Here is a 27,037-nt window from a genome sequence, read left to right as displayed (position 1 = left end):
TGTAAAGTTTAATTGGAGCATCTAATGGCATATTCTTTTGTCATTATATAAACTGTTTTGGGGGTTTCGTAGATGTCCTGGCCCATGTTGTTCAATTCCAAAAACATGTTGGAACTACGAATGGTTTATTAGCACGTGAGTCGTCTGATGACTATTTATATTTCCAAACTCAAGTTGTCCACTTGAGAACCTGGTTCAAACCCATTCTAGATACTTAGGATAGAGCAAAACCACAACCCTATTTTAGGCATGAGTCTAGGACTACCTAATACTCGGGCGGGGTATTGGGCCCATTAGAAAACTTTCCCAGCATCTATTGACCCTGAGTCAATTACCGAAGAACCATATTTATGTGTTGAGGAAAATATATGCTTGTCTAATTCAATGCATTATCCTTTGGGGTCGGGGGAAGGCTCATCTTTGTTTGCTTTCGTGTAGGTTATGGCTCAATTACTTTCCCACGAAAAGTTCAAGATAGTTACCGAACTCGACCACTTCCTGAAACTATGGTAGGATTACATGAGTGCAGAAGAGAGAGATTATTAGAACACATATCGGGCATTTGCCTTCGTTGATCGAGATGGATGTTTGGCCCGAAATGATCCATGTATTGACAACCTTTTTGGATGATCAGAATATGGTGTTTCGCTTCGGGGATGTTGAATTGACTCCCACAATTGAAGAGGTGTTGATTTTTTACGAGAGTACTAAAATGTATTTCAAGAGAAAAAAGACACCCGATAAAAATATTCTAGTCCCGATTCTGTGGGACCGTCAATAAATCAAGAAGGTATTTTTAACTGATGATGACACCTGGCTAAGGAAACTTAATGGAGCAAATATCTCTTTTCATGAGTTGTATCATCGGTTCAAAAGATTTAATGCTTTTCATAAGTTTGGGTATAAATTTGAGTTTGAGGCAAAATGGTGGGAGACAAAAGCATTTGCGTTCGCGGTAAGCCTACTTGGAACAATGGTGTTTCCACGAGGAGAAAATGGCACAATTCATTTGAGGGTTGTCACAGTGACCCACACACTTTTTCATGGGATGGAGTACAGTTCTAAAAAGGTATTCCATAACTTAGCTCTCATGATTGTAGCCGACATATATCGAGCTTTAGGAAGGTGTCAAGTCGAGAATCGGTTCTTTCAAGGTTGCAACCTTATTTTGCAATGGTGGATGATGATGCATTTGGTGAAAGATCCTAGAACGGTACAGCCTGATCATAAAACGAGTGGGAATCAGCTATCATCGCACGATATGTGGTTGTTTCTGCACAAGTTCAAAAGGAAAGCATCTCATGAATTTTGCTTTAATACTTTTAGGGAATTAAGAGATGACGATGTGTAATGGTCCATTAGCTATCTCCGTTTAGGGAAATACACCATTCAAAGGGGTAAGTGGCCTTTTGTGGTGCTTCCGGGTCTCAGGGGGACCCATCCCTACAATCCTGGCCGAGTTCTTAGGCAATTCGAGATCAAGCAGGAGACACCCCAAATCAAGTCTATGCTTAGATTCTTCACCGAGTACGATGAAGGAGAATCTCCGCTCAAAGACTACATAGTAAATGGATGGAGGAGAAGAAGATGGATGAAAGTCTCTTTCCGTATAAAGTATGAACCTGAAGCCAGCGACACTTACAAGGAGTGGTTAAAGAAGAGTCTCGCTGGAGCATTGATTCCGGGGCCAAATGTGCCTACTCAGGTTGTGGATTTAGAATCAAAGCATCAGATCCGACTCCACAGGCTTCAAGATGAATTTCAAAAAAATAAAATCATGCACCGACAAATGCATATGGAGGATACTTTGACCATACGTATTTTGAGTGAAGAGTTGAAATAAGCCAGGCAGGAGGCCGACGATGGTAGGCAATGTCTAATCGATTTGGATGATAGCATGATTTCTCAGATTGATAGTATAGAAGGGATGACCTACGACAACAAGGCACAATTGTGCAGGAGTCATTTGATTATTAACAGGTATCAAATATCGCATGAGGTGAACAAGGCTAAGAAGGCAAGAGCAAATGAAGGGGCATCCACTAGCTAGTTTTTCTATTCCCCTACGTGGGACTTTATCTTCTTTCATTTTATTTCCCTTTCACCTAAAGATTGTACCCCTCTTTTATTATCTTTTGTAGGCATTTTTTGCCCTTTTACTCATTTATAAAAGTTGGGGGGGATAATGGATTGATTTTGAAAAAGCATATATTTTCTTCAAAAAATCGTTAGGCCCAAACCCTTGGCTCAAAAGGGTCACCCCAGTTAGGATGCGCATTATTATGATGATTTTATGTGATATAACTGTCTTATCTGTTTATGTGTATTTGTTTGAATCAAAGGAAAGTTTTTCCACTATGTTCATGTGGATCAATTTGGCTATGACACAAACAACTCTACGTGGTTATTTCTTGTCAAGTATTTTGCATTACTTATCACAGAAACTAACACATCTGCCTTTGAGTTATTTTCCTTACAAAGAACTACTCCGTGTTTAAATAAGCTGGCAGAAAATCCTTACTTCACCCGGTCAAAAGCGCACAAAATCCCATCCTCTGACCATCATTTAAAAATGACTGGAAACGGTGAAGAAAATGCATTGTCATAAGGAATAATTTAATAGTGGAACAAATCGAGATGATTTGAACTCGCGAGAAAATTTAAAATGTTTCAGGAGGAGATAAATCGCACTCGAGATTTAGCTAACCTGGCCATCACAGTCAATTCTCCCTATCCAGGAGGACACGGGAATCCACTCCAAATCCCTCCCCTCAGTACGCCTATTCTCGGGGATCAACTAAATAACATATCATCCGACTCTGCCTCTCCACTTGTCCAAAATACCAATCGCGAAAATAACCCAGATGCTTACCATCCACAAAATCTATCCCTCTCCCCATTAAACCCTTAACCAAACCCACAAAATTCATTCCCAAATCCCTAGAACCCACTGTTAATTCCATAAAATTCCCTCCCAAATCCAAAAAAATCCATCCCCAAATCTACCAAACCCATCAAATATATCTCTGAATCCACAAACTTTATTTCCAAATCTATAAAATCCTCCCCAGATCCCACCAAGCTACTCTCAAAATCCACAAAACTTTTCTAATTTCCAAAACGTTCCCCCCACCTACCAGCCAACTTTCTTTCATCCACAAAATCAGGCCGCCCTTCCAAATCCTCTTCATGTTATCATATCCCCTGACATTTATAATTCTTTTCCTAATCCCGAGATAGACCATTATGAAGAGAAAGAGAAAGAGTGGAGAACTGAGCATGAAATAAAGTTGTTGGCTCTAAATAAAGAGATTATGAAAATCAAGGAATCTCATGGGACGGAAGACAATGATGGCCTAGGCTACGATAATCTATGTGTCCACCCTGGAGTAGATCTACTAGAAGGATACAAGTTCCCTATATTTTAGGTGTTTGATGGTACCGAAAATCCTATGGCCCACCTAAGAAGGTATTGTGATCAGATGGTTGGAGTAGGGAAAAATGAGGTATTATTGATGCGCTTATTCAGCTGAAGCTTAAGTGGTGAAGCCTTAGATTGGTTCACATCTCAAGAGCTGAAAAATGGACTAGTTGGAGGAAATTGGTTAAAAGTTTCCTTGATAGGTTTGCATTCAACATTGAAATAGTCCCCGACTAATATTATGAGTTTTTTTTGAGATTATACTCTTCGTTGGAGGAAAGAAACAGCCAAAGTACAACCTCTCATGTCTGAAGAAGAGATGGTGTCTGTGTTCTCTCGCGCTCAAGAGGGAGCATATTATACTAGAATGATGTTCGCCGTCAGGGAAACTTTTACAGATTTGGTGAAAATTGGGGAATCACTAAAAGAGGGAATTCGAACAGGAAAGATTGCCAAAACCCCAACATCATCTGGATTTTTCATGTTTCCAAAGAAGAAAAAAGAGGATGTGAATACGGTCTCTACTAATTCTGTTGATAAATTGAAGAGGAAATTCAAGCCTAGGAATATTCTTTCCTCACCACTGTCACCAAATTTTCAGCCTGTATTCTACATCCAATCCCAATATCAAGCTCCATTTCCCCACTGTCAAGTTCCGCGGCCAAATCATCAGTCTCATGTTCAAGCTACTTTTCCAAATAATCAAATAAACGTCCAAGCACCTCCAAAATATCATCAAGTACCTCCTCATGCTAATCAAAATTAGTATAATCCCCTACGCATAAACCTCAAAAAGAAGCCTCCTAGAAAATTCACTCCATTGGCTGAAAGTCGTACCCAACTCTTTGGAAGATTGATGAAAGATGGTTATTTACAGCCTATTCCACCAAAGCCTACCAATCTCAATTCTCAATTCCCAATTCTTTCAGGCCGATCAAGTCTGTGTTTATCATTCAAGAGCGCCCGGGTTGAAAATTGAAGATTGCATCAATCTGAAACACAAGATCCAAGACTTGATTGACCAGAAGATCATTACTCTTCAGGCGCCGACACCAAATGTCGCCAGTAATCCATTGCTAATCACGATGGATCCAAGGTTAGCATGATTAAAATAACAGGCGAATGGGTATCTGGCAAGACTATTACTAAGGTGGATTCGCAAAATTCCATAAAGACAGAAGAAGTGGAAATGATAGAGAAAGTTGTGGATGCCTTGAGTTTATCTAGTAAGAATTCAGAAGGAATTGTTGAGCCCATTATAATCCCCAAAAAAGCATTTAAGTGTGGAATAGGGTACCAACCAAGGAAAAAAGTTGAGATTAAAGATAAGTCAAAGATGAGTCTGTCCAAACCGTCGCCACTCCTGCACCAATCATTCCTCGTACATGAGATGTCAAATGATGATGGTCTTGGGGATGGGATAGAAAATATGTTCAAGGGATGCAATGTTGTACCAGAAGATTTTTTGAAGTCCAGTGGGGTAAAAAAGGTGGCACCAGGAGAGGCTTTGCAAAATTGGATTTTCACTCCCCTCATAACTCGTCACCCATCGGAGTAGATGAAAGGGCAATTACTAATAGTTTTAAAAATTGGTGATGATCTGAAGGAGGCCTCGTGATCCACCCTTTTATGTATCAAATTTTCATTTCGTGTTTTACAACTTGCAAAAGGAATAGGTCCGCCTTTGCATGGGTCACGAGCCATAGTTTTTATTTATTTTCCAAAAGGTCTTCCTTCATTTAAGAAGTTATTTTTTATTATCGTCTTTTATTATCTTGTCATCATCTAACATAGTTTATTTTGGTAGCAATAATTTAAAAACCAGCCAATGTCATGTCATGAAAAGGGTTAGACGAACAAATACAAAGAGAATGATGATGAATGAAAAGAAGGTGATGAGGAGCAGTTAGTGGAAGATATAGAGGAATTTGAAAATCGAAAGAATTAGGACCTGGAGGAGCCCTAATCCTACCTGAGATAGATGATCAAGAGTGGATCAAACCAATCAATTCTAATGCAGTGAAGTGATACTATGTTTGAAAGATGTTTTCGATTTTTATTTCCTTGGCTTATTTGTAATCGCCTTATGATAGTATCTGTTTTATGATGAGTAATTTCCTAGGAGCCCTTCCCTTAATGTACGAACTACGTTTGACTTGAATTCCCAAGAAAGGGATACGTAGGCGGCCTATGTCGGCTTCGATCAACCCCTTAGGACAATTTATCCTTCCCCTTTATGTATGAACTACGTAATGACATGAATTCTCAAGAATGAGATACGTAGGCGGCCTATGTCAGCTTCGGTCAACCCATTAAAATTTTACATATATCCCTAGCATAGTTTTGAACTACGTTTGACCTGATTCCTGCTTCAACTGGATACATAGGTGCCCCAACGGCTCGATCATACCACCCCAGGAAATAGAAACTAGGGCAGAATTTTTTAGAAAGAATCTCAAAAATTCACAAGAAGATCATCATCCAACAAAGAGAATGAAGATTAACAAAGACTTCGAATCCACTCAAAGCTGAGATCGTCTCAAACAACTTTAAACTGGAGTAGAAATTTTGAGGAAAGCCTTAAAATTTCTACTAAATGCTGGAATATATTTCAAATTTTCCAGCACCAGAAGGCAAAGTCAATGATTAAAGTCACCAACTGTGACAAAGTCTAAGTAGACTCAATTTTCGGTTATGACAGAACTGCTTGATGAACCCTCCAACAATGATGAGTTTTGGTGATCCTCCATCAGATATAGTCAAAATCAAGAGAAAGACATTCATTGATCTAGTACATGACATGACAGACAGAGACTTTCTAAAGTTTTTTCAGAAGATTTCGAAACTATTTTCTAAAATTAAGACTACTTTCAAAAATCTATACAAATATTTTATTTAGTACTTGCCTAGATATCAATTGGGACAGAGAGTCATGGGTGGAAGTCCCAACATGACGGAGTACCTAAAAGATGGCGAGGAGCAAATCAAGAATCGAAGAGATCAAAACGGAGTAGTTTCACTCAAAACTAATTATTTTTCTGTGGATGCAGGGATCAACACACAAAGATGAGAGTCTCTTTCAAAAATCCCCAAGCAAGTTAAGAGCCATACTAAATCATATAATGCTTAAGAATGGTATTTATGGGTAGCTCCAAAGATAGGCTTAATACCTATTTATCGAGGACTTTTTGAATTGTCTATCTCATTTCGCGAGATCATAAAGGACAAACCAAAAATGTCTTATCTTCTTTATGAATATTGTATTTAGAATTTTTCTAAGAAAATAATCACTAGTAAAAGTGAATTTTTGTCTAATAAATATTTACCTTGAGTGCAGGTACATTCAAAGGAGTTGACAAAATAAATACAACAATCAAAGGATCACTCAATAAAAGGAAGAGCAGAAAGTCATCCTCAAAATTCGCCTTAAGCAAAACAATGGTACATGTAGAAAGCAAGATGCAGACAAACGAATTCAGGTGAAATTATTTTCAAATAACCGGAAGGACCATTGCATATTACTTCCAAGAGGGTAATTTCATCTCATTGCCAAGAAGGCCATTGCATATCACTGCCAAGAGGGCCATTTGATCTCATTGCCAAGAGGGTCATTTCATCTCATTGCCAAGAGGGCCATTTCATGCTATTACCAAGAGGGCCATTTCATATCATTGCCAAGAGGGTCATCTCATATCATTGCCAAGAGGGCCATTGCATATCACTGCCAAGAGGGTCATTTTATCTCACTGCCAAAAGGGCCATTTCATATCATCACTGAGAAGGCCATCTAATATCTGTTGACACGTGAGACATAAATGCTGGCGTCGAGGATATCATGAGCATGCAATATCTATCGACACATGAGGCATAAATGCTGGCATCGAGGATATCATCGGTATTTTATATTTGTTGACACGTGAGACACAAACTCTGGCATTGAGGATATAATCAGCATTCAATATCTATCGACACACGAGGCATAAATGTTGGCATCGAGGATATCATCGGTATTTTATATTTGTTGACACGTGAGACACAAACTCTGGTATTGAGGATATAATCAGTATTCAATATCTATTGACATCGAGACATAAATGTTGGCATCGAGGATATCTCATCATTTTATAAATCAGCATTTGAATGTATCAAGAGCACACGATTTGAAGGGACGACTTTAAGTCAGTGTCTAAAGACGGATGATATATGAGATTTCCTAGAAATTGATAATTTGAAGGTCATCTATAAGTCATATTATTTGAAATATGATAGTGTGCAAGATCACCTATAAGTTGATAGCCTATAGGTTATCTGTAAGCCACAACAACATCCTAATCGGATAGTGTGCAAGATCACCCAAAAATTGATAGTCTGGAAGTTATCCATAAGTCGCAACTAAATCCTTACCGGAGAATATGTGAGATTATCAAATTGATACATCCAAGGGTTCTCTGTAAGACGCATCATATCCAAGATTGATTATGTGCAGGATTACCCAAGGACTAGCAATTTGAGTGATATCTATAAGTCATATTGTATCCAAGGTCAGATGATGCGCAGGAATACCTAAAAGCTAGCGATTGGAGGGATATATGTAATCCATCTCTTATCCAAGGTCGGATAATGTGCAGGATTACCTAAAAGCTAGCAATTCAAAGGATATCTGTAAGTCGCCTCGTATCCAACATCAAATAATGCGCAAGATTATTCAAAGATTGACAATTTAAGGGAAATGTATAAATTGATCATCGGCTATAACCAGAGAGGTTATCATTCCACATACAATAGGTGATATAGGTAACCAAAAAGGTTGCCACACCAACATAAGATTACACGGTTGTAGGACCATTCTGCATAAAGTATCGCCGGTGTCCAAAAGGGCCACCCCACTTTGAAGACATATTCAACCGACAAATGTCATAATTATACAACAACCACGAGGGTTGTTGTGTTTGTTATTGACAGTTATTCATTCCAAATAGGTACATGAAGAGATGACTCCGATTTTTAGGCCACAACTCACGTGGAGATATGGTAAAAGACTACATATCTCTTTTGTGAATTATGTTTAGCACTAACACTTTTTTCTAAAAGTATTGTCGAAAGCATCCGAGAGGATGAAAATCTCAAATCAAAAACACAGGTGCGGACAACTTCAGGTAGGATGCAACACAACGTGAAACTCTTTCTTAGCAGCAAAATGGGACATAGTCTAGAGAAGGACGTCAAACTCTCTGGACGCGAGCTAAAGGATGATCACCACTACCATCTAACCACACCCCTATTAGAATGCATGTGGGTATTTTCGGGATATTCTAGTTTCCTCTTAACCTTCGAGATATTTCTAAACTCATACCGAGGGTAACCTTCTCTTTCTTTCAAAGTTGGGTAACAACATACTCAGAGTTTGGAAATTATGTCAAGGTAAGTTCTTATCTATGGGTGTGAAGGATCCCACATTTGTGGTTAAGAGGTTACAAGCCTCTTTTTCGAAACTCGATCAACTTGTCACTCATTCTGAGCCAAAGATTGTCTGAAATAAAAGACTATCTTTTCTACCGATCGAGTCGAACTACAAGCAGTCTGATTCCCTAAAATCTCGAGGATATGCAGGCCGGGCATTATGTAAAAAACTCGACTGCATTCTAACCTCCCCCAAAACTCTTTATTCCGCATCTTCTCGGTTTAACTAAAAACTCTAAAATTGTGATGGTGAATTTTCTAGAAAATTGTGCTTTAAATCAAACTTTATGAACTACAAGTGGCCTGAATTCTCATAAAACCTGAGATATGTAGGAAACCTGATACCAAGGTTCGGCCATAATTTCATGAAACTCGTGCGAAGATTAATCTCTTTCGGATTCGAATTGGTGGTCGAAAAAAATTGAGAACGTCAACCTCCCTTTGTCCAGGGTTACTTGCATCCACCCTACCCAAAGGGAGAGGACAGTTGTTGACACTTAATTTTTTCCCTCTACAACCAAGTTTAATTTCGAGCTTCTTTGGTTGTTAATAAAATTAAAATATTTATTTCATCCGAATAAAATTTTTGTCAAAATACTTTGTATGTAATTTTGTCATTTTAAGTAGATATTATATATTATCCTATTCAATTATACGAGATTATAATTTTGCTACTTAAATTTTTATTTCACAAATATCAAATTTTAATTAAGGATAATCTTTGAAAATAAATATAATGATTTAAATCTTGATTTAAATATAATTTATTCTCGAAAATAATTTATTTGGATAAATATGTGCTTGATTTTATTAAATCAAGAAGCTCGGGATTAAACAAGGTGTTAATTCATATCGAATTTTGATTTGATTTAGTCAATTTATTAAATTTGACTCTAATTGAAATCAAATTGCCCTCAATTGAAATGCAATTGACTAATTGGTATTCAGTTTGGCTAGAATTTAAATTTAATTGCCTAAATTGTAATCCAAAATCCTAGTCCTAATTCTCAAAACCCTTATACTCAGTTGACACAAATTAAAACCCAATCTTGACCCAATTCAACAACACTTCCAACACCTTCACCCAAGCCCAAATCTTAAACCACCCCACCCCACCTTCAATTTACCTTGACCCGGCCCATTCTCTTATATACTTCCCCTTCGGTATAATAGCAATAACCTTCAGCAATATGCGAACAACTTTCACCAAACCCCTACCCGATACGTGAACAATTGTCAATCTGACGAACCCAACCCGACCAGCTCGAAATCGACCAATAACCAACCCGTTTGTGGTATTCTTCACGCTTCTCACATGATAGTACAATGAAGAAGAACTGTGAAGCTTCTAGAAAACAGCTTAGGTGTCACCTCCAACAGCTCAAATCTTCGAATCTTGGGATAATGGTATGATTTTCATACATGTTTGGCAAAATTTGATTGGGCGGTGAAAGAATTCTCGTCTCCTTATTCCTATTGGATGCTTATTCTGAATTTGGGGGAGAGAAATCCAAGATCGGTATGTTTGCTGATGAAATCCAAACTATAGAAGGATTCCAATTTGAATTTCAAAATTTCTCCCTTTTTCAAATCCCTAATCGACCTCTAATTCGTCTTTTATATAAAGGCCCCTTGGGTCACTGTTTTAGGGTATATTTTGGGGCCTCTCCTTTCCTTTCTGGGTTCAAAATGTTAGAGGCAAAAGAGGATTTTGGATTCGAAAATTCAAGGGGTTGGACATTTTGGAGTTGGAATTTGGGAAAATTCTTGAGAAGTTTTGGGGGGATTTTTTAAGGCTCGAAAGTTTGGAAATTTTGGGTGGTTTTCGGATTCAAGGAGCTGAAGAGGTTAGGAACTTTTCTTGGGTCAAAAGAAAGAAGAAAAATATCTTTAGTCGAAATTCTTGGGTTGGAAATTGTGGGGAAAGTTTTGGGGGTTCGAAGTTCCTAGAAAAACAAAAACATGCAGTGTTCTTTTCAGTGAATTTTCTTTTTTCTTTGGGAATATAGCTAGTAATTGGAGTTTTTCAAACGAAAGATGAGGAAGTCGATGTGTTTCGGTGGTGGTTGATTTCAAAATTTCAAATTTCCATTTTGCTACTCTATAAGAGGTAAACACACTCTCGTCCCTTTTAATTCCCCCGTTTTCTGCTCCATCCCTCTTTCTCTATCGAATTAGCTATCTGTTTAGTAATAATCTTGAATGAGGATGGGATTGCTAGCTGTTGAAACCTTAAAAGGCATAGGATCTGTTACGCTGTTGTGATATTCTTAGGTGTATAATTTTCTGTTCTTGGTTTCACTTTTTTTTTTATTCAATTTTAATCTACAATCTCATGTCGGTTTGGCGTGGTTGGATTTTATTTATAAGCTGAAAAGTTTAGAACTTTGTAAGGGTATAATCAGAAATATCATTCTGTTCTTTATTTCAAATTCTCTTAAGATGTAAAGGTTTATTTCAATAATATATTTAACCTTGAAATTTAGCTCCATAAACTGCTAGAAGTCTAGGAGATTCTGTTTTGTGGTTTGTAAATTGTATCATTTACTCTTGAAATGACTTGGGTACTATCTCGAAATTAGTTTGGATACCACTGTTAAAATAGTTTTTTGGGTACATTTTTTGAAGAGAAAAGAAATATTTTGTAATCTTTCCGAACGGGTGCAATCCTTGCAACTTATATTCTATAATATGCTAAGACGTCAAGTACTCTACATCCATCTTTTTTAATTCAATTGATAATAATAACTCGTTTACTATCTGATATATAAATTGCTACTCGTTTCTACTTGCTATCGTGAATAAGGAAGTTTTGTAGATCCTCGATAATCTCTAGCTTGTTGTCTAAAAGAAATAGTTAAAAGAGGTTGAAAGTGTCCAAGGGACTTTTGTTTGGATTTTTCTTTAAGCTTGGTATTAATATCCTGATTTCGTTATAAAATGCCTTTTTATACAGACTATTGTGAAATCCAAGATCAATGGATTGTTTCTTGTATTATTCGTGTCTAGTTTTTCCTTCTTCTAGTTGATCCTATCCCCTGTTAAATGCCTTTGGTTGAGATCTGGGATAATTTGTCTTTCATGGGCTAGAAGTGTTAAAATTTGGTTTGATATAGTAGGAATCATCGAGTTAGAAACTACATACAGGAACCATGCTTTTTGGTATAAAATCTCCCTTAAGAACTTGTGCAGGGAGCTCTTTTCTTTTTATATCCTTCTATGATCTTTTTTGCTTGTTGTATTCACTGCTTGTTGTGTTCAAGAATGTACCTTTACCTCTAAATAGACTATCTAGATATGCCCAAACCATGCGCGATATGATTTATTGAATTATGTGTCATTTTTAGAGAAGTTATTTTCATTCTAATTATCTCATTCTGTTCGGATTGTCATATGTACCCGTCCATACTTTGCATCATATTGATTGACTCTCATTCTTATTATGTGCATAAGTGTGTGCATCATTATCATTCAAACTTGGCCCTCGATGTTTCTTTTATTTTGAGATATGTTATGTCTCGTATGGGCATTAATTCATTCATTTTTTCTTTGCATGAACTCTCTTCGGGGTTTAATTGGACTCTTTTCCCTTGCATTACGCAACGGGCCATTGAGGCCTATCCTTTAGAAGACTTTGGATGTCAACCTCATAGTATATGGATACGAGGAGTCGAAAGAATAAGGACTGGTTGAAATCCACATTTGAAGCGGCTAAGAAACTCAAAGTCTCATTTATTGTTTATTTATTTAAGCATTGTTGTCTTTGTTTATTTTGTTTATTTATTTATTCATTCATTCATTTGAGCCTCGAAGCTAAAGTTGTAAATTTAATACAGGTGGAGCAGATTTTGGGCCAACGGGCCTAAAAAAATAGTTTAGGCCAGGTTACGGGCTAGGGCCCAACGTTTAGATTAGGACAGGTGCAAGTGGGCCAAAAATTCAATTTGATTTGGGCCCAACGGCCTAAGTCTTTATCTTCTCCCCTTCCCCTTTTATGTATTTATTTGCCCTTTCATTCGTTTAGACTTAGTTAAAATCCCTACCAAGTCGTCCAAATTTATTTTACACAAGTCTTTTTCAAAAATCAATTTTTTTCAAGGTTAATCAAAGACGATTTTCAAACAGTCTGGATAACTGCAAGTTAGCGGACGTTTTAGGTGCCTAACACCTTCCTAAAATGTTAATAGGAACCGCTTATCTAGAATCTCTAACTTAAAATGATTTTTTCTGTTTTGAATCGTTTGAAGTAACTCTTTAAAGGTTTCTTAATTCCTTTTCAAAATTAAGTGGCGACTCTCCTTCAAAAGTCAAAATTTCCGCAAAACAAAAGTCATGCTTAAAAAGAACCTTTGCATTCTCTATTTTCTTCTGTAATGTGATAAATCCCACTACAAAACTCATAAGCTCAAGATTAATCTTCTTTTTCTTCTTCGGTACAATAAATTCATTCGAAACTCCCTGTCCTCAAGATTCAATGGTGGCCTATTTCACTTTGTTTCCTTGGTGACTCAAACTTTTACCCTCTTGGTTAGGAGTGGCTCATGGCACTAGAGTAACCTTACATGTAACCCTTTGCATTCACTTTTATTTCCACTATATTTGTGAAGGAAAATGTTTTGAACTCCCAAGGTTGTCTACACCTCAAATAACTTCTATGAACCAAGCAATTTTATGTTAATAAATCGCCCTTTTTTTACTGAAAATGCTTCAATCCGTAATGACACATTTTTCATATATGGAAGTTTCTTCCTCATGCATTGACTATAACTCATTCTCTTAGACATGACAGAACTATATTTGCATAAAATTCATATTGATAGTGTTACTGATGCATACTTTGTAATAAAGATTACAATAACATCAACAACATGCCCTGTATAATTTCACAAAGTGGATCAGAAGAGGATAGAGTGTACCCCTACCTTACCTCTACCTCAGGTAGAGAGAACGTTTCCAACAGACCCTCGAGCTCAAAGAAAGAGTGGTCCAAAGTAGTCCCAAAAATGAAGTGACGGAAGTATAAGAAATAGCAGAAAGTAACAAAGACAACAGATAGTAACAGACCTCCTCTATTAATAAGTTCTGAATTAACTTAGCAGTCACTATCGACCATACGCTCCCCCGAACAGCCTTGTTAGTGAACCCCAACGTAGGTCAGCCTTTAGGTCATGCTTATGTGCATCATATTGAAGACCTAGCGGGGCCCACTCGGTCCTTCGTAGGAGACTCACCTCTAAAGCATATCAACGTGCTAAATGTTGCATCTCTGAGGGTAACAGGGTCATTTGACGGACTAATTTGAGGGAAAACATGTGTTAGAGGTAAGTGTGTAGACAAAAAAAAAAGAAATGAATGGTAAAATAAAAGAAGAGAAGAAGGAAAAGGAAAAAAAGTGGTGAATCAAAAAGAGATCCTTTTGATGTTATGAGAATACCTTCAAAATTAAAATAACATCTTGACATGGTGATTTATGCAACTTGAAGTCAACAAAAAGTTAAAACTTGTAACAAAGCAACACCACATGAGAAATAAGTAGAGTAGACCTAAAAACAAAGAGAAAAAAGAGAAGCACAAAACTTATTGTAAATAGTACAAATTGTGAAAAAAAAAAAAATCTTGTGCACTTACAAAATATATATAGTCATTGAGTTCTATAAATAAGCAAAATATTCTACGAATTTATTTTCTGCTTGAACCTAATTTAACTGATAGTGAGTTGAAAGGAGTCCTTGATTAACTCAATTTCTTTTGAAATATAAAGAAAAGGTTTTTAATTTAAACTACTTTTAACAAATTAACAATTACAGAAAAGATTATATTAAGATAGAAGATAACAACCTGAAAATTGTGATGAAAGACAATTGCAAGTCATCTATCAAGAGCTAACAACATCATAGTTTATTCACAAAATCTGTCACAAAAACAAAAGATAAATAGTGAAATACATAAAATAAAATTCTCAAAACGATGAAACAAAGCTACACATATAACATCATAGGATGATATCAAAGAAATAAAACCAAAATCAAAATCTAACATGTAGTATAGATCCTAAAAAGCAATAAAACAAAGAACACGTTTTTCCTTAAAAACATGCCATACATTTTTTTATATATATAAATTTTGGTTCTTAACTTTTTTCCTTTCCATAAATAGGTTTTTCCTTAAAAACACGCCATACATCTATAATATATTAAAAGTGTGAACACCCTTAAAAAAGTGATTTGAACTTTTTGTCCTTCATTAAAAGTTTTCGCAATAGACAAAATTATCTTTTTACCTATTTTCTCTAATTATTATATTATATTTTTAATAATATTTGAAATAAAAAAATTCTAAAAATATATCGCAACAAAGAAATACATGGTACAATAAATGAAAAAATAAAATCTGCATGTAATATTTTTGGTAAGCTAAACATGGTAGGAATATAATATTTTTGGTAAGCTAAACATGGTAGGAATCTAAAACTAACGTAGGAGTCCTTCATAAATATATGATAAGTTTTGTCTCCTAACAAACTCCTAAAGTACATGGGAAGAATTATATTTACAATAGATCGCTGTGGTTATTTTTGAAAAATATAAAACAATCACTAGGAATTCTTTCTTCATTATGAATGTTATTAAAATAATCATCGTATGACTCCCTTTTTTGTAGGAATCCTTTCTTCATTATGAATGTTGTTATTAAAAAAATCATCGTATGACTCCCTTTTTTGTTTTGTAGCAAAGGAGTTCCTAATACAAATCATATAGCCCAAAATAAAATTCAATCCTACATTTTTCTATTTTGAACTCCTGCTATAAAAGGAATTACAATTTCAAGGTTTTCTTCACCACTTTGCCATACCTTTGTCTTCAATATCCAGGATTATAATTTTAAGGTTCTCTTCACAACTTTATCATAACTTTGTCTTCAATCTCCGAGACGTAGCTTTGTCTTCAATCTTCAGCGATTGCAATTTCAAGGTTCTCTTCATAACTTTGTCGTAGCTTTGTCTTCAATCTCCAACTTTGTTTGTTGTCGCATCCTCTTCAACAATTTCAACTTTGCCTAAGTTCTCTTTTTTAGCTTTCTGTGTATATTTGGAGGGACAAAGTGGTTTGGCAAGGGTAGTAGAATTTTGATTACCACGAGAGAAAAGCACCTGATAATGACTCGTGTGAACGAGGATCAAGTATATGAAGTCCTACTATGATATGAGAATGAAGCTCTCAAACTATTTTGCATGCATGCTTTCAAAAGAAAATTTTCGGAGAGAGATTTTGAGGAACTTTCAAGTGAAGTAGTGAAGTATGCCGATGGAATCTCGTTAGCAGGGGCGGATCTATGTAGGTGGATGGGGTGCCACGACACCCACACTTCTCGATCGAAACCTTGTATATTTATGTGTATATTTGTATATATGTATCAGTTAACGTATAATTATTATGCTTGACACCCACACTACAAAGTGAGCTGACGGTGCAAGTGGTCGAAAAATCTCTCTTACGCATCAGAGATTACTCGTTTGAGATGCATAGTTTGATAAATTAAATGGTCAAAATGTGTTAAGGGAAGAATATGTAAACAACAGAATATGGCTTATCGAGGAGGTTCATGACCTTTTTGCTGGAAAGTTGGTAAGGAATATCTTAACAAAAAAAATGATAATTGAAGAAGCTGTTAGTATTGTAACTTCGTTATGTTGAGTATTTTGCTTCATCTTTTTCTTATTTTCTTGTCAAATAGATATATGTTTCTTTATTAAAAAAAGCAAAAAAGGTGAAAATCATACGGATTCCAAAAGGTTACCATTTTGAAGATGATCATGTAAATCATAACGAGGTATTTAAGAGGATGTAAAACTTACAGAATCATAGAACTATTTGTCCGGAAAGCACTCGCTTCTCTTCCTTCTAGCCTGCGGTGGATTTAATGGCCGAACTATGCATCAAGTTCATAGCCGGAGGGGTTTGAACCATCACACCTCGTTGGGCTTTGTTTACATGGAAGTCGGCTTGTTGAACTTTGGCCAATTCCAAAGGTATAGTAGTGATATATTTCTCTCTCCAAAACAACACAACTCCAGTTTTTAGATTTGCTTGGTTAATGCAAGTGAATTATTATGCTACGCCAAATAAATGTTTTGTATACGCAATTTACATCATGTATAAATTAAGCTTGCAAATCCAATATACAAAGACTTTATTCAAAATCATACGTATCATCTCTTCTCGTCTCTCCATTAAAAGCATAGTGCTTTTAGAATTAAGAAATAAATATAATGACTAAATACAACTATTTAGAGTGCGTTAACTCCCATTTTCATTAGTTCAGCCCATCTAAACTTATAAAATTAGACTATAAAATATAAATTTAAATTGAGTGTATACTTTTGGCTACATTTAATTTTGCTGCTTGAATATTAGTAGGCAATGATTTATTATGTTCCTATTTAGTTCACTACACTTTTTTTATCTTTAAAATTTAGTATTATATTTTTAAAATTTTTGTACTTAATAAAATAATATACATATAATAATTTATTTTATATATATTTATTTTCAATTAACTCTTAATACACGTGCAATGCATGTATTCTAAACTAGTATATATAAATTTTGGTTCTTAACTTTTTTTCTTTCCATAAATAGTGTTTTCCCTTAAAAATTGCTAAGAAAAAATTTTAACATTGCATTTAATTTCTTTTTGGTATGAGATTTTTCCTTATTTTTTATTTATATTCTAAATATTTGAATAATAATTTAATAATAATTATTTTAAAAAAATAGTGAAAAAATGATTTTGTCTATTGAGAGATATTTTAATGAAGGGCAAAAAGTTCAAATCACTTTTGTAAGGAACTTCACCCGTTTAATATATTTTAGATATAGATATATCTCTTAAGGTATTGTCGTAAATAAATGAAAAGAAATACCATAGGACATGCGAAAATATATTTTTAAAAATATATTGATCGCACATTTTTGTCATAAATTTGATTTGTCAGTGGAGTGATAAATTTGATTTGGATAATTTTCTTATTTTGAAATAATAATATCAACGCAATTATGTCCCTAAAAATGTAAGTTATTAGGATTTTAAGATCTCAAATTATCATGATCATGAAAAAAAAAATGAAATAGAATTGCAACACAATATTGTTCAGCTATTAACTGATATGTATGTCTAATGATCTGTTCACCAAATGTCCCACTTTTGCTAATCTTCTCTTTATACGTTTTTTAATATTAGTCAAGTATACATGCTTTGTGCGTGTGTCTCGTGTTGATAAATATAATTATATATATAAATAAATTAAATTATTAAAAAATGGCAATTGAGCTGCAATAAATATTGTATCTATTTAACATATATAATTTGACTCTAAAAGTGTTTCATCTTAAACAATAAAACTATACATAAAATGAAAAATTTAGTGAATTAAAATTTTTTTGCTAATCAAAGAAAAAGATTTAGAGGAAAATTAAGCCACAAAGGAGCATTTGTTGTACATATACCTCATACTAAATTAAAATATGAATATCATTAGTACTCCACGATCCAATTTAGGATTGAGACTACTATTTATAATATAAAATATAATAGAAAAGAAAAAAAAGTCATAAAATTAAGAAAACACAAATAAGAAACACACTTTATAAGAATATATTATTATCTTTCGATTTTGTCCAACATCCCTCCTTTACTTGGCTACACTAATGATCATACATGGACAAACTTTTTACTTCTTCAATTAATCAAAATTAATATTGTATATATCTTTAATAAAAGAACGTACATAATTAGATGTAAATATTTAATGATACACTTACGACAACATCATGATGCATATTAAAAGTTTTAACCTCAATTTCTTTGTGACTAATCAATTGACCCACATGTAATCGACCAAAAAAATTATTGCGAGAATTATTTTCTCCTAAATAATAAATGTAGATAGATCATCTAACTTTTAAAAATAATTAATTGTATGTTAATTAAATTGATAGAATAGAAAAATGAAGAGACAGATTCATACAATTACTTGGATGCTAACATTAAAAAATAGAATTTACTTAATTTATTTTTTATTTTAAGTAAAATTCTTGCCAAAATAACCTACCTATTTTTGTTAAAAAGAAAATTACAAATTCGATTAACGAATAACTACTAAAGTAGTATTTTATTAGTATTGAAGTTCATATTTGGTTAATTCTTTGAAGGTGAATTAATAATTAAAAATCAATAGTATTTTTAATTATGTTTAAATAAGGAAGGTGAATTAATAATTGAAAATCAATGGTATTTTTAATTATGTTTAAATAAGGAAAGATTAGTAACCAAATTATAGGGCACCTAAAGTATTACAAAATAATTAAATAACAATTTAGTAAAATGATAAATGACAGTTTTGTCTATTATAGAGCCTTTTAATAAAGGATAAAAGGTTCAAATCACTTTTTCAAAGATCTTCGCACTTTTAATATTATATATAAAGAGATATAGATATAGATATAGATTTACACATCGGGGATTAACAGTCTTGAAAGGATAACACCTCTTTCCGATAAAATTGATAATATATTGAAATGCGCATTTATGTTATCTTGGATATTTTCTTGCTATTTTATTGATAATATATTGAAATGTGCATTTATGTTATCTTGGATAATATATTGAGATTAGCACGATATTTTTCATATATCACTCTACTTAGTAAGTTTTTTTATAAAGAGTATTTCTAACTCTTTTTTGTTTTGTTTTGCTATACTTTTAATTAACTTTTATTAATTTTTTCAATTTTAGCACATTTTCAAAATGACTTTGACATTTTTCTGCCAATTTATATTTTTCTTATAAATGGAATGAAGTCAAGAATTTTTTGAATTTAGAGAAAATACCCAATTATCCCCTGAACTATATCCAAAAAAGTTATGACGCACCTCAACTTAAAGGGGGTCCTATTACCCCCCAGAACTAACTAAAAGTGTAATTTTGACACTCTTAGTACCTACGTGGCACATACGTGGCACACATGTGTGCCTACATGGATACTTCAGTGTGTTGTGCCATGTATGTGCTACCTAGGCACTAAGGGTGTCAAAATTATACTTTTAACTAGTTCGGGGGATAATTAGGTATTGTCTCTTGAATTTATATAAAACTTTAACATCTATTCGGATTGAAACTGATACTTTATTGTGAATTTTGGTGGGAATTTTCAACTTTTAATTGATGTATACTTATCCTTCTTTGTTGTTGAACTTAAGCCACGAAAATAAATAGCTAACAACAAATTTTGACGAGAGATAAAATATATTCAAGTACATTGTAAAGTAAAATATTTTAGGTATTAATCAAATCTTCAAAAAAGATTTTTGTGAATGTCCAAAATATAATGAACAAATAATAATAAATATAATTTCAAATTCAAGTTGCTCCACGTTTCTTTCTTTGTATTGTAATTTTGCTTTCATTAAAGTTTCAGCATTTGACCAATATAAATATTTGGCAAATCAAGTAGAAAATAAGAATTAATTGATATCTTTGTGCTTGACCATCATTTTCTCATTACTATAACTTTAAAAGGAATGGTTACGTGTTACTAAGAAACTACAAAAATAACTAACTTTGTTTATTACTTGTGAGATTTGCTAATTGGGTGAGACTTATGAGTTCAATATCTAACGTGCTATAAAGATAAAATAGAATTTTAGTTTTAAAAAAATATTTTTAAGTAATGATTTTAATGATATACTATGATTAACTTATAAATTAAGGATATATGATATAATCAATTAGTATTTAGTGATAAGAACCTTTCTATTCAATCAATGAAAATGAGAATTCATTAGTAAAATCTAATAACCTGATTGGCTTGACTTAAAAGTCAAAATTTATAAATTAGGCTTACGACTTATGATTTTTTGACTTATTTTTATCTATATAGGTTTAAAACAAGTGTTTAAAACACTTTTCTTTTACATAAATACTATTAAAATGCTTAAACTATTTTGATAAAAATACTTAAAATAAGTTAATTTAAATAAGCACTAAATTCATGTAACATAAGGTATAAAAAATATTAAAGATGGAGAAAATAATGTTACTACCTTAATTACCTTCTAATAAATGCTTGGATTGAGTTATTTAAATTTCATTGATGATAAAATATAAAAAATTTAATATGAACAAACATATAAATAATAATTTTTATTATATTTTTCTCTTAATACCTTTAGAGAAAAAGAAAATTATTGATAGTTTACTGAGAAAATCTAAATTATGAATAAAGATAAGGCGTTAAGACATTTCCAAAATTTTCAAAGATAACACAAATATATATATCACAAAAATTAAATAATTTTCAAAATTTTAATAATGAATAAAAGTTAAATATTAACCTTATCTTTAAGGCATTTCATCTTACTCTTATGTCTAATAATACTTGACATCTTTTTCCTGAAAAATAAAATATATATATTTGTAAATTTGAAGATATAAGTCTTTATTTGTAGCAACTAAATACAAGTTTTTATCCCCTCTTTTCAATTTTTTATAACAAGACTAACTACGCGTGTAATAAATTTACTTAAATTTAAATTTGTACAAAAATATCTAATTCGAATGACTTTTCTAAAATTCAAACATTACTTTACTTTATAGTTTATTAAAAAATTTCTAATTTAAATATACTGTTTGCAATTAAAAATATTTATAATTAACTTAAATAGTTTTTTTTTAAAAAGACAAAGATAAAAGAACATGGAACAATTTAAACGTACTCCAAAATAATAGAGCCAAGTAAATTCACAATTTTCAGTTAAATTATTAAGACCTTAAAATCTTTTAAAAGAATAAAAACCATGTTGCTGTTTTATTTAATTAAAATAGAGTTTTTCTTTCAAATATTATATTTCATACATGAATTTAAATCATGTAAAGTCAAATTTTTAATTTTAAAATATATACGGTAAAGGTTTTAACTTTAATTTTTAATTATTTATAGTTTAATTTTTTTTACTATCAGGAATCCTACTGTTTCTCTAAAATTAATAATTGAATAATTTGATTACTGCAATTTTCATCTTTATTAATGTTTAGAATAATTGAATGTTGTTAAGAAGGTATTCGTGAACAAGTGAAAAATCAAAATGAATTCAATCAAGATAATTTTGTCTACATTCTAATGCATTCATTCGAAATTATAAGAGTCTTTGATGATACATTTTTCTTTATAATTTTCTACCTTATTGTTTGTTCTATGTTCTTTACATAGATGTAATGTTTATTCTTATTCTCATTATTCGTTTATAAATCTCTAATTTCGAGTAATATTGCAGTATCATTAGCTTTTAGCGCAGCTTGATACACTTTAAATTATAGCGGCATGAACTGAATGTTGGTAAGATAAATTTTAATTTTTTAAAATTTTTTTGCAACATTAATTTATGCACGGAGGGCTTATTGATTTGGTGCTATCTATCCATCATGTTTGATGTACTGTGAAAAAATGAATCACAAGAAGGAGAAGTCGAAGCAGATGTTATCTAAATAAGTCATTAAAATTAATCAACGTATGACAAAAAACATGAACGATTTATTAATGAGGTTCACTCCTTTAACAATACATGCATATCTCTCTATACAATTTTTATTTTGGGACCAATTTGTCATACTTGATGAAGTTTGAATTCAAGTATCACAAAAATCACAATTATATTGATTACGTTTTCATACATAATATATAGGGCATAATCACAAAAAAAGGTATAAATAAAAAAAACAGAGAGAACATCTTCTGCATCTTTTTATACCCACCATAATTTTAATTTTATGTTGTTTGTTTGTATTGCAGATATCATTAAATTTTTTTTTATTGAATCAAATAAAAAATTACATAAAAAGCAAAGGATGATCATGTGTACCATATTTAATTTTGACATTGGTTGTGACCTTCCTATTAACATTATCGTAAACTTTAATCTGTCGTCTATTCTCTGAATATCAATTTCAGATAACATATACTTTTTGTACAAATTAATAAAAATATACTGATGCGGCAATGCATTAAAAAAGAAAAGGGGCTTAAAATGATCTGAGGTTAGATTGAAGAGTAAATATTTTTCTAATTGAGGTAAAGAGTGAGTAGTTGAATACATTTACATGTTTTTCTTAATAATTTACACACTAAGTTTAAATGTATGAATCGATTACTCATTGACATTATTCCTATAGATTAAGAGTTTGAATTATTTTAATAATAGTTATAAGCATTTTGTTATTATATACTTGGATGAACTTAAGACTATTTAGAAAAACAAATAAAATTATCTACATGTTGTCAAAAAAACTATTCTCTATAAATAATTTAGCGATATTTATCGATGGATTCATAAATAATTTTAATTTCTTATTTAGAATGTAAAAAAAAGTAATAATCTAATGTAATGGCCAAAGATGTATTCATATAATTGTAACTTTAAAATTTTGAATACAATTTTCTTTTTAGTAATATGTCATCTCTTTCATGTGATAATTTATTATCCTATAAAAGTAGATTTTATAATAGTGTCAAGGAAAATAATCTTTTCATTATCTTTCAATTAATAGAATCAATAACGTTAAAAATTATAGCTATAAAAATACAATAACAACGGGAATATATATGAAGAAAGGCCAAACATATTAATTATTTAGATATTTATGCTTTGAATTTATTTTAAAAATAGAATAAATAAGTTATAATGCAAAATATTTATCATAAATTCAAATAATGAAAGAATTCGAGCACAGAATACAAATTGCTTATTGGTGATGTACTTTTATATGTACATATTTTATATTATTATACGGAATGATTGAAATTCCTCTTTTAAGGGGAGAACACTAAAGGCAATTTAGGTAAAAAGAAACAAGTTAATAACAATTATATATTAGCTTTGGAAGTGTAAAAATATATACTATTTGAAAGAAATAATCAATAATGAATCAGTAACAGTTATATATACCATAAAAAATAAGCAAATATGTCACCCATAATTGATATACATTCATTTGTATTATATTTTTCTATTTTTTTTAAAATATTCGCACATTACTCGAATATGTCTACTAAATATGTATAATGTTTTAGGCGCATTACCACAAAAGAAATATATGTCATATAAATTTGAATGAAGGGAATACAACATTCAAGTCCAAAATTTAATTTTTTTTAAAAAAGAAGTAAAGTTCCAAAGATGATGATGAAAATATTATATGTGCTCTAATCGTTTAAGAGAAAATTATATACTACTACAACTTTGCATTTATTTGATAGGATATTATTTTTTGTCGAATTTTCTTCAAAAGCAAGACAACTAATCATATTTTATGAACACATTTTTCAATTTTACAATACATTGATAATAATAATTAAGATTTGAGTTTTATTTTCATATTTAATTTTCTATCGATAAAAATTAAACAAATTATGTAGTATTCGAAGAAATTAATATTATTAAAGTAATAGATATTGAATACTATATATATATATATATATTCCATATAAAATGTTAGTTTTTATTAACAATGATTCATAAAAAATTTAACAATAAATACTTATAATACACAATACATATTTGTGTTATTTTATTTTGATCTTTTTAAGTTTGAAATAATCGACGCATGATGCGGAAACAAATACTATATTTGGTAAAAAAGAACAACAGTACAAAGTAGCAGGTTTGTCATAGTCCACGAACAAGTAACATGGACAAAGGGGTTTTCAAAATTGGAAGGCACAAAACCTCTTAAGCCCTCCCTGATTTTGGCTTTCAAAGTCAAGAATGTTTGTCAAAGCTCGAGCTGTATTGTTCAAATTTGAGGGTAATGGCTTTCTCTTTCGGTTCTCAACTGCTGCGGCAGCTGACCCGACTCCGACCCATTTGTTGGTGAATTACCTAATCAACTCACTCGGTTTCTCCAAACAAGAAGCTGTTTCTGCCTCTGCTAAGGTTGGTTACTTTATTAATGCCTTCAACAATCCTGATTTATCTGTTAATTTCTTGAAACAGACTGGTTTTAAAGACACCCACATCAAAATCTTGGTTTCCAAGTACCCTAAAGTGCTATACTATGATGTTGAAAATAACCTTAAGCCCAAATTGCACTGTCTTTCTCAACTCGGGTTATCCCGTTCCGATTTAGTCAAAGTCGTTTTGCGAGGTTGGATATATCGTAAGAGGGGATTAGATACCCATATAAAACCCCTTTTAAATTGTCTTAAAAATGTATTGGGTAGCGATGAAAATGTGGTTAATGTTATAAAGGGAAGTTCTTGGTTGATATGTCACAAGAGATGTGGAACCGTGGAAGCCAATCTGAATTCATTGAGGTCATTTGGTTGCTCAAATGATAAGATCAAGAATATTTTGATTAAATGTCCCAAGATTCGTAATGTTAATAACAAGAGGCTCGACGAAATGTTGCATAGGGTGGAAAAAGAAGTTGCTGTTTCTCCTGACTCTGCAATATTTCCACACATCGTTTATGTGCTTACTTGCTCAACGGAAGCGAATGTAGACACAAAATTTGAAATCTTCAAGAGTTTTGGGTGGTCTGACACTGATATTCTCACCATGTTGCAAAAGCTACCTTAATGTGTAGCTCTATCAGAGGCACGAATTCAAACTGCATTGACATTTTTGATGAAAGAAGTTAGATACAAGTCTATTTACATAGCTTTTCACCCTTACCTTTTAGCATACAGTTTGGAGAAGAGGCTAATACCTAGGTATGAAATGTGGAAACTCGTCAATGAAAAGAATCTGATAATGAATAGGCACAAGTTTTCCACCGTTACGACATGGCCCGAATCAAAGTTTTTGGAGAAATATATGCTGTCTGTCAAAGCTGAATTGCCTGACTTGTATGATTTGTACATCAAGAAGATAGGAAAGTAGAAGCTTTTCAATTGTCTTAATTCTTTTGCCAGACATGCAAGAGCTTACAACCTCTGCTGGTTATCCACTACTGTTATTTTCACCCGGGCAATGTGGATTGCCTTAATCAGAATACAATTCCTCTTTGAGGCTTGAGCCATCATAATGACATTGTTGCAAGTTGATTAGTTCATTTTTTGCTGTTTTCACTTTTTGGTGCAGTGATAAATGGAATTAGAAAGTTTAGGTGCTTTCTGAAAATACAAATGAAGCAATAAATCTCTTTTTCTTCTGTCATATGCCTTCAAAGAATTGCCAATGGCTCCTCAAAGAGGTACAGACTGCTGCTTTTGTAGTTCTCTTCATTGTTTACATAGGTTCTACTAGTTCACTTTCTTCTTCGTTGACTGTTAGAATCTATATGGGCAAAAACTACTATTTTGGCTGTTGTCAGAATTCTATATGGAAAAAATTGTTCTTCAAGGAATCCAAGGTGAAATATTTTCTCGGTTTTGTTAAGCTTGTGAGCCTGTTTATGAAGAGACTATAATAACAATAATAACAATAACAACCCAGTGTATTCCCACAGCGTGCGGTCTGGGGAGGGTAAGATGCACGCAGTCCATACCGCTACCTCCAAAGAAGTAGAGAGGCTGTTTCCGATAGACCCTTGGCTCGGCTCAAGATAAAGGATAGTAAACAAGGGGATGGATGACATAACCGAAATAAAGAATAAGAAATAATAAAACAAAAAACAGAGACATATGAAAAACGGGAAATAAGAGCAATACGGAATAAGAAAAGTAGGAACTAAGAAATAAGAAATAGGATTCCCACCTAGTAGTAACATACACTACATACCAAAGACACCTATGTACACTGTCCTATGATTACTAACCCGGCTACACTAGAACTCTCCTGACTGCTTGCTACAACCCACACACTAACACTAGCCTTCTACCCTTATCCTCGACCTCCACACCTTCCTATCTAGGATCATGTCCTCAGTAAGCTCAAGCTGCTCCATGTCATGTCTAATCACCTCCCTTCAGTATTTCTTCGGCCTATCTCTACTCCTCCTGAAACCATTCAACGCTAGCCTCTCACACGTACGAACCTGGGCATCCGCGCCCCTCCTCATCACATGCCCAAACCATCTCAGCCTTCCTTCCCGCATCTTGTCCTCCACCGAAGCCACTCCCACCTTCTCCCGGATAATCTCATTCCTAACTCTATCCCCTCT

The 27,037-nt window shown here is 32.8% G+C and overlaps 1 protein-coding gene across 1 annotated transcript; it reads left to right on the top strand.

Annotated features, from left to right (window-relative positions):
• The first annotated feature begins 24,564 nt into the window (after positions 1 to 24,564).
• LOC107867596 lies at positions 24,565 to 25,987 on the top strand. The gene has a single exon (XM_016713908.2). The coding sequence runs from the start codon at positions 24,700 to 24,702 to the stop codon at positions 25,510 to 25,512; it is 813 nt and encodes a 270-aa protein (XP_016569394.2). The 5' UTR covers positions 24,565 to 24,699; the 3' UTR covers positions 25,513 to 25,987.
• The last annotated feature ends 1,050 nt before the right edge of the window (positions 25,988 to 27,037 follow it).

This window comes from Capsicum annuum, chromosome 4 (assembly GCF_002878395.1).
Source record: "Capsicum annuum cultivar UCD-10X-F1 chromosome 4, UCD10Xv1.1, whole genome shotgun sequence".
Classification (NCBI taxonomy): domain Eukaryota; kingdom Viridiplantae; phylum Streptophyta; class Magnoliopsida; order Solanales; family Solanaceae; genus Capsicum; species Capsicum annuum.
The sequence above is the reverse complement of the archived record's forward strand: the minus strand, read 5'-3'. Positions and strand labels throughout refer to the sequence as shown.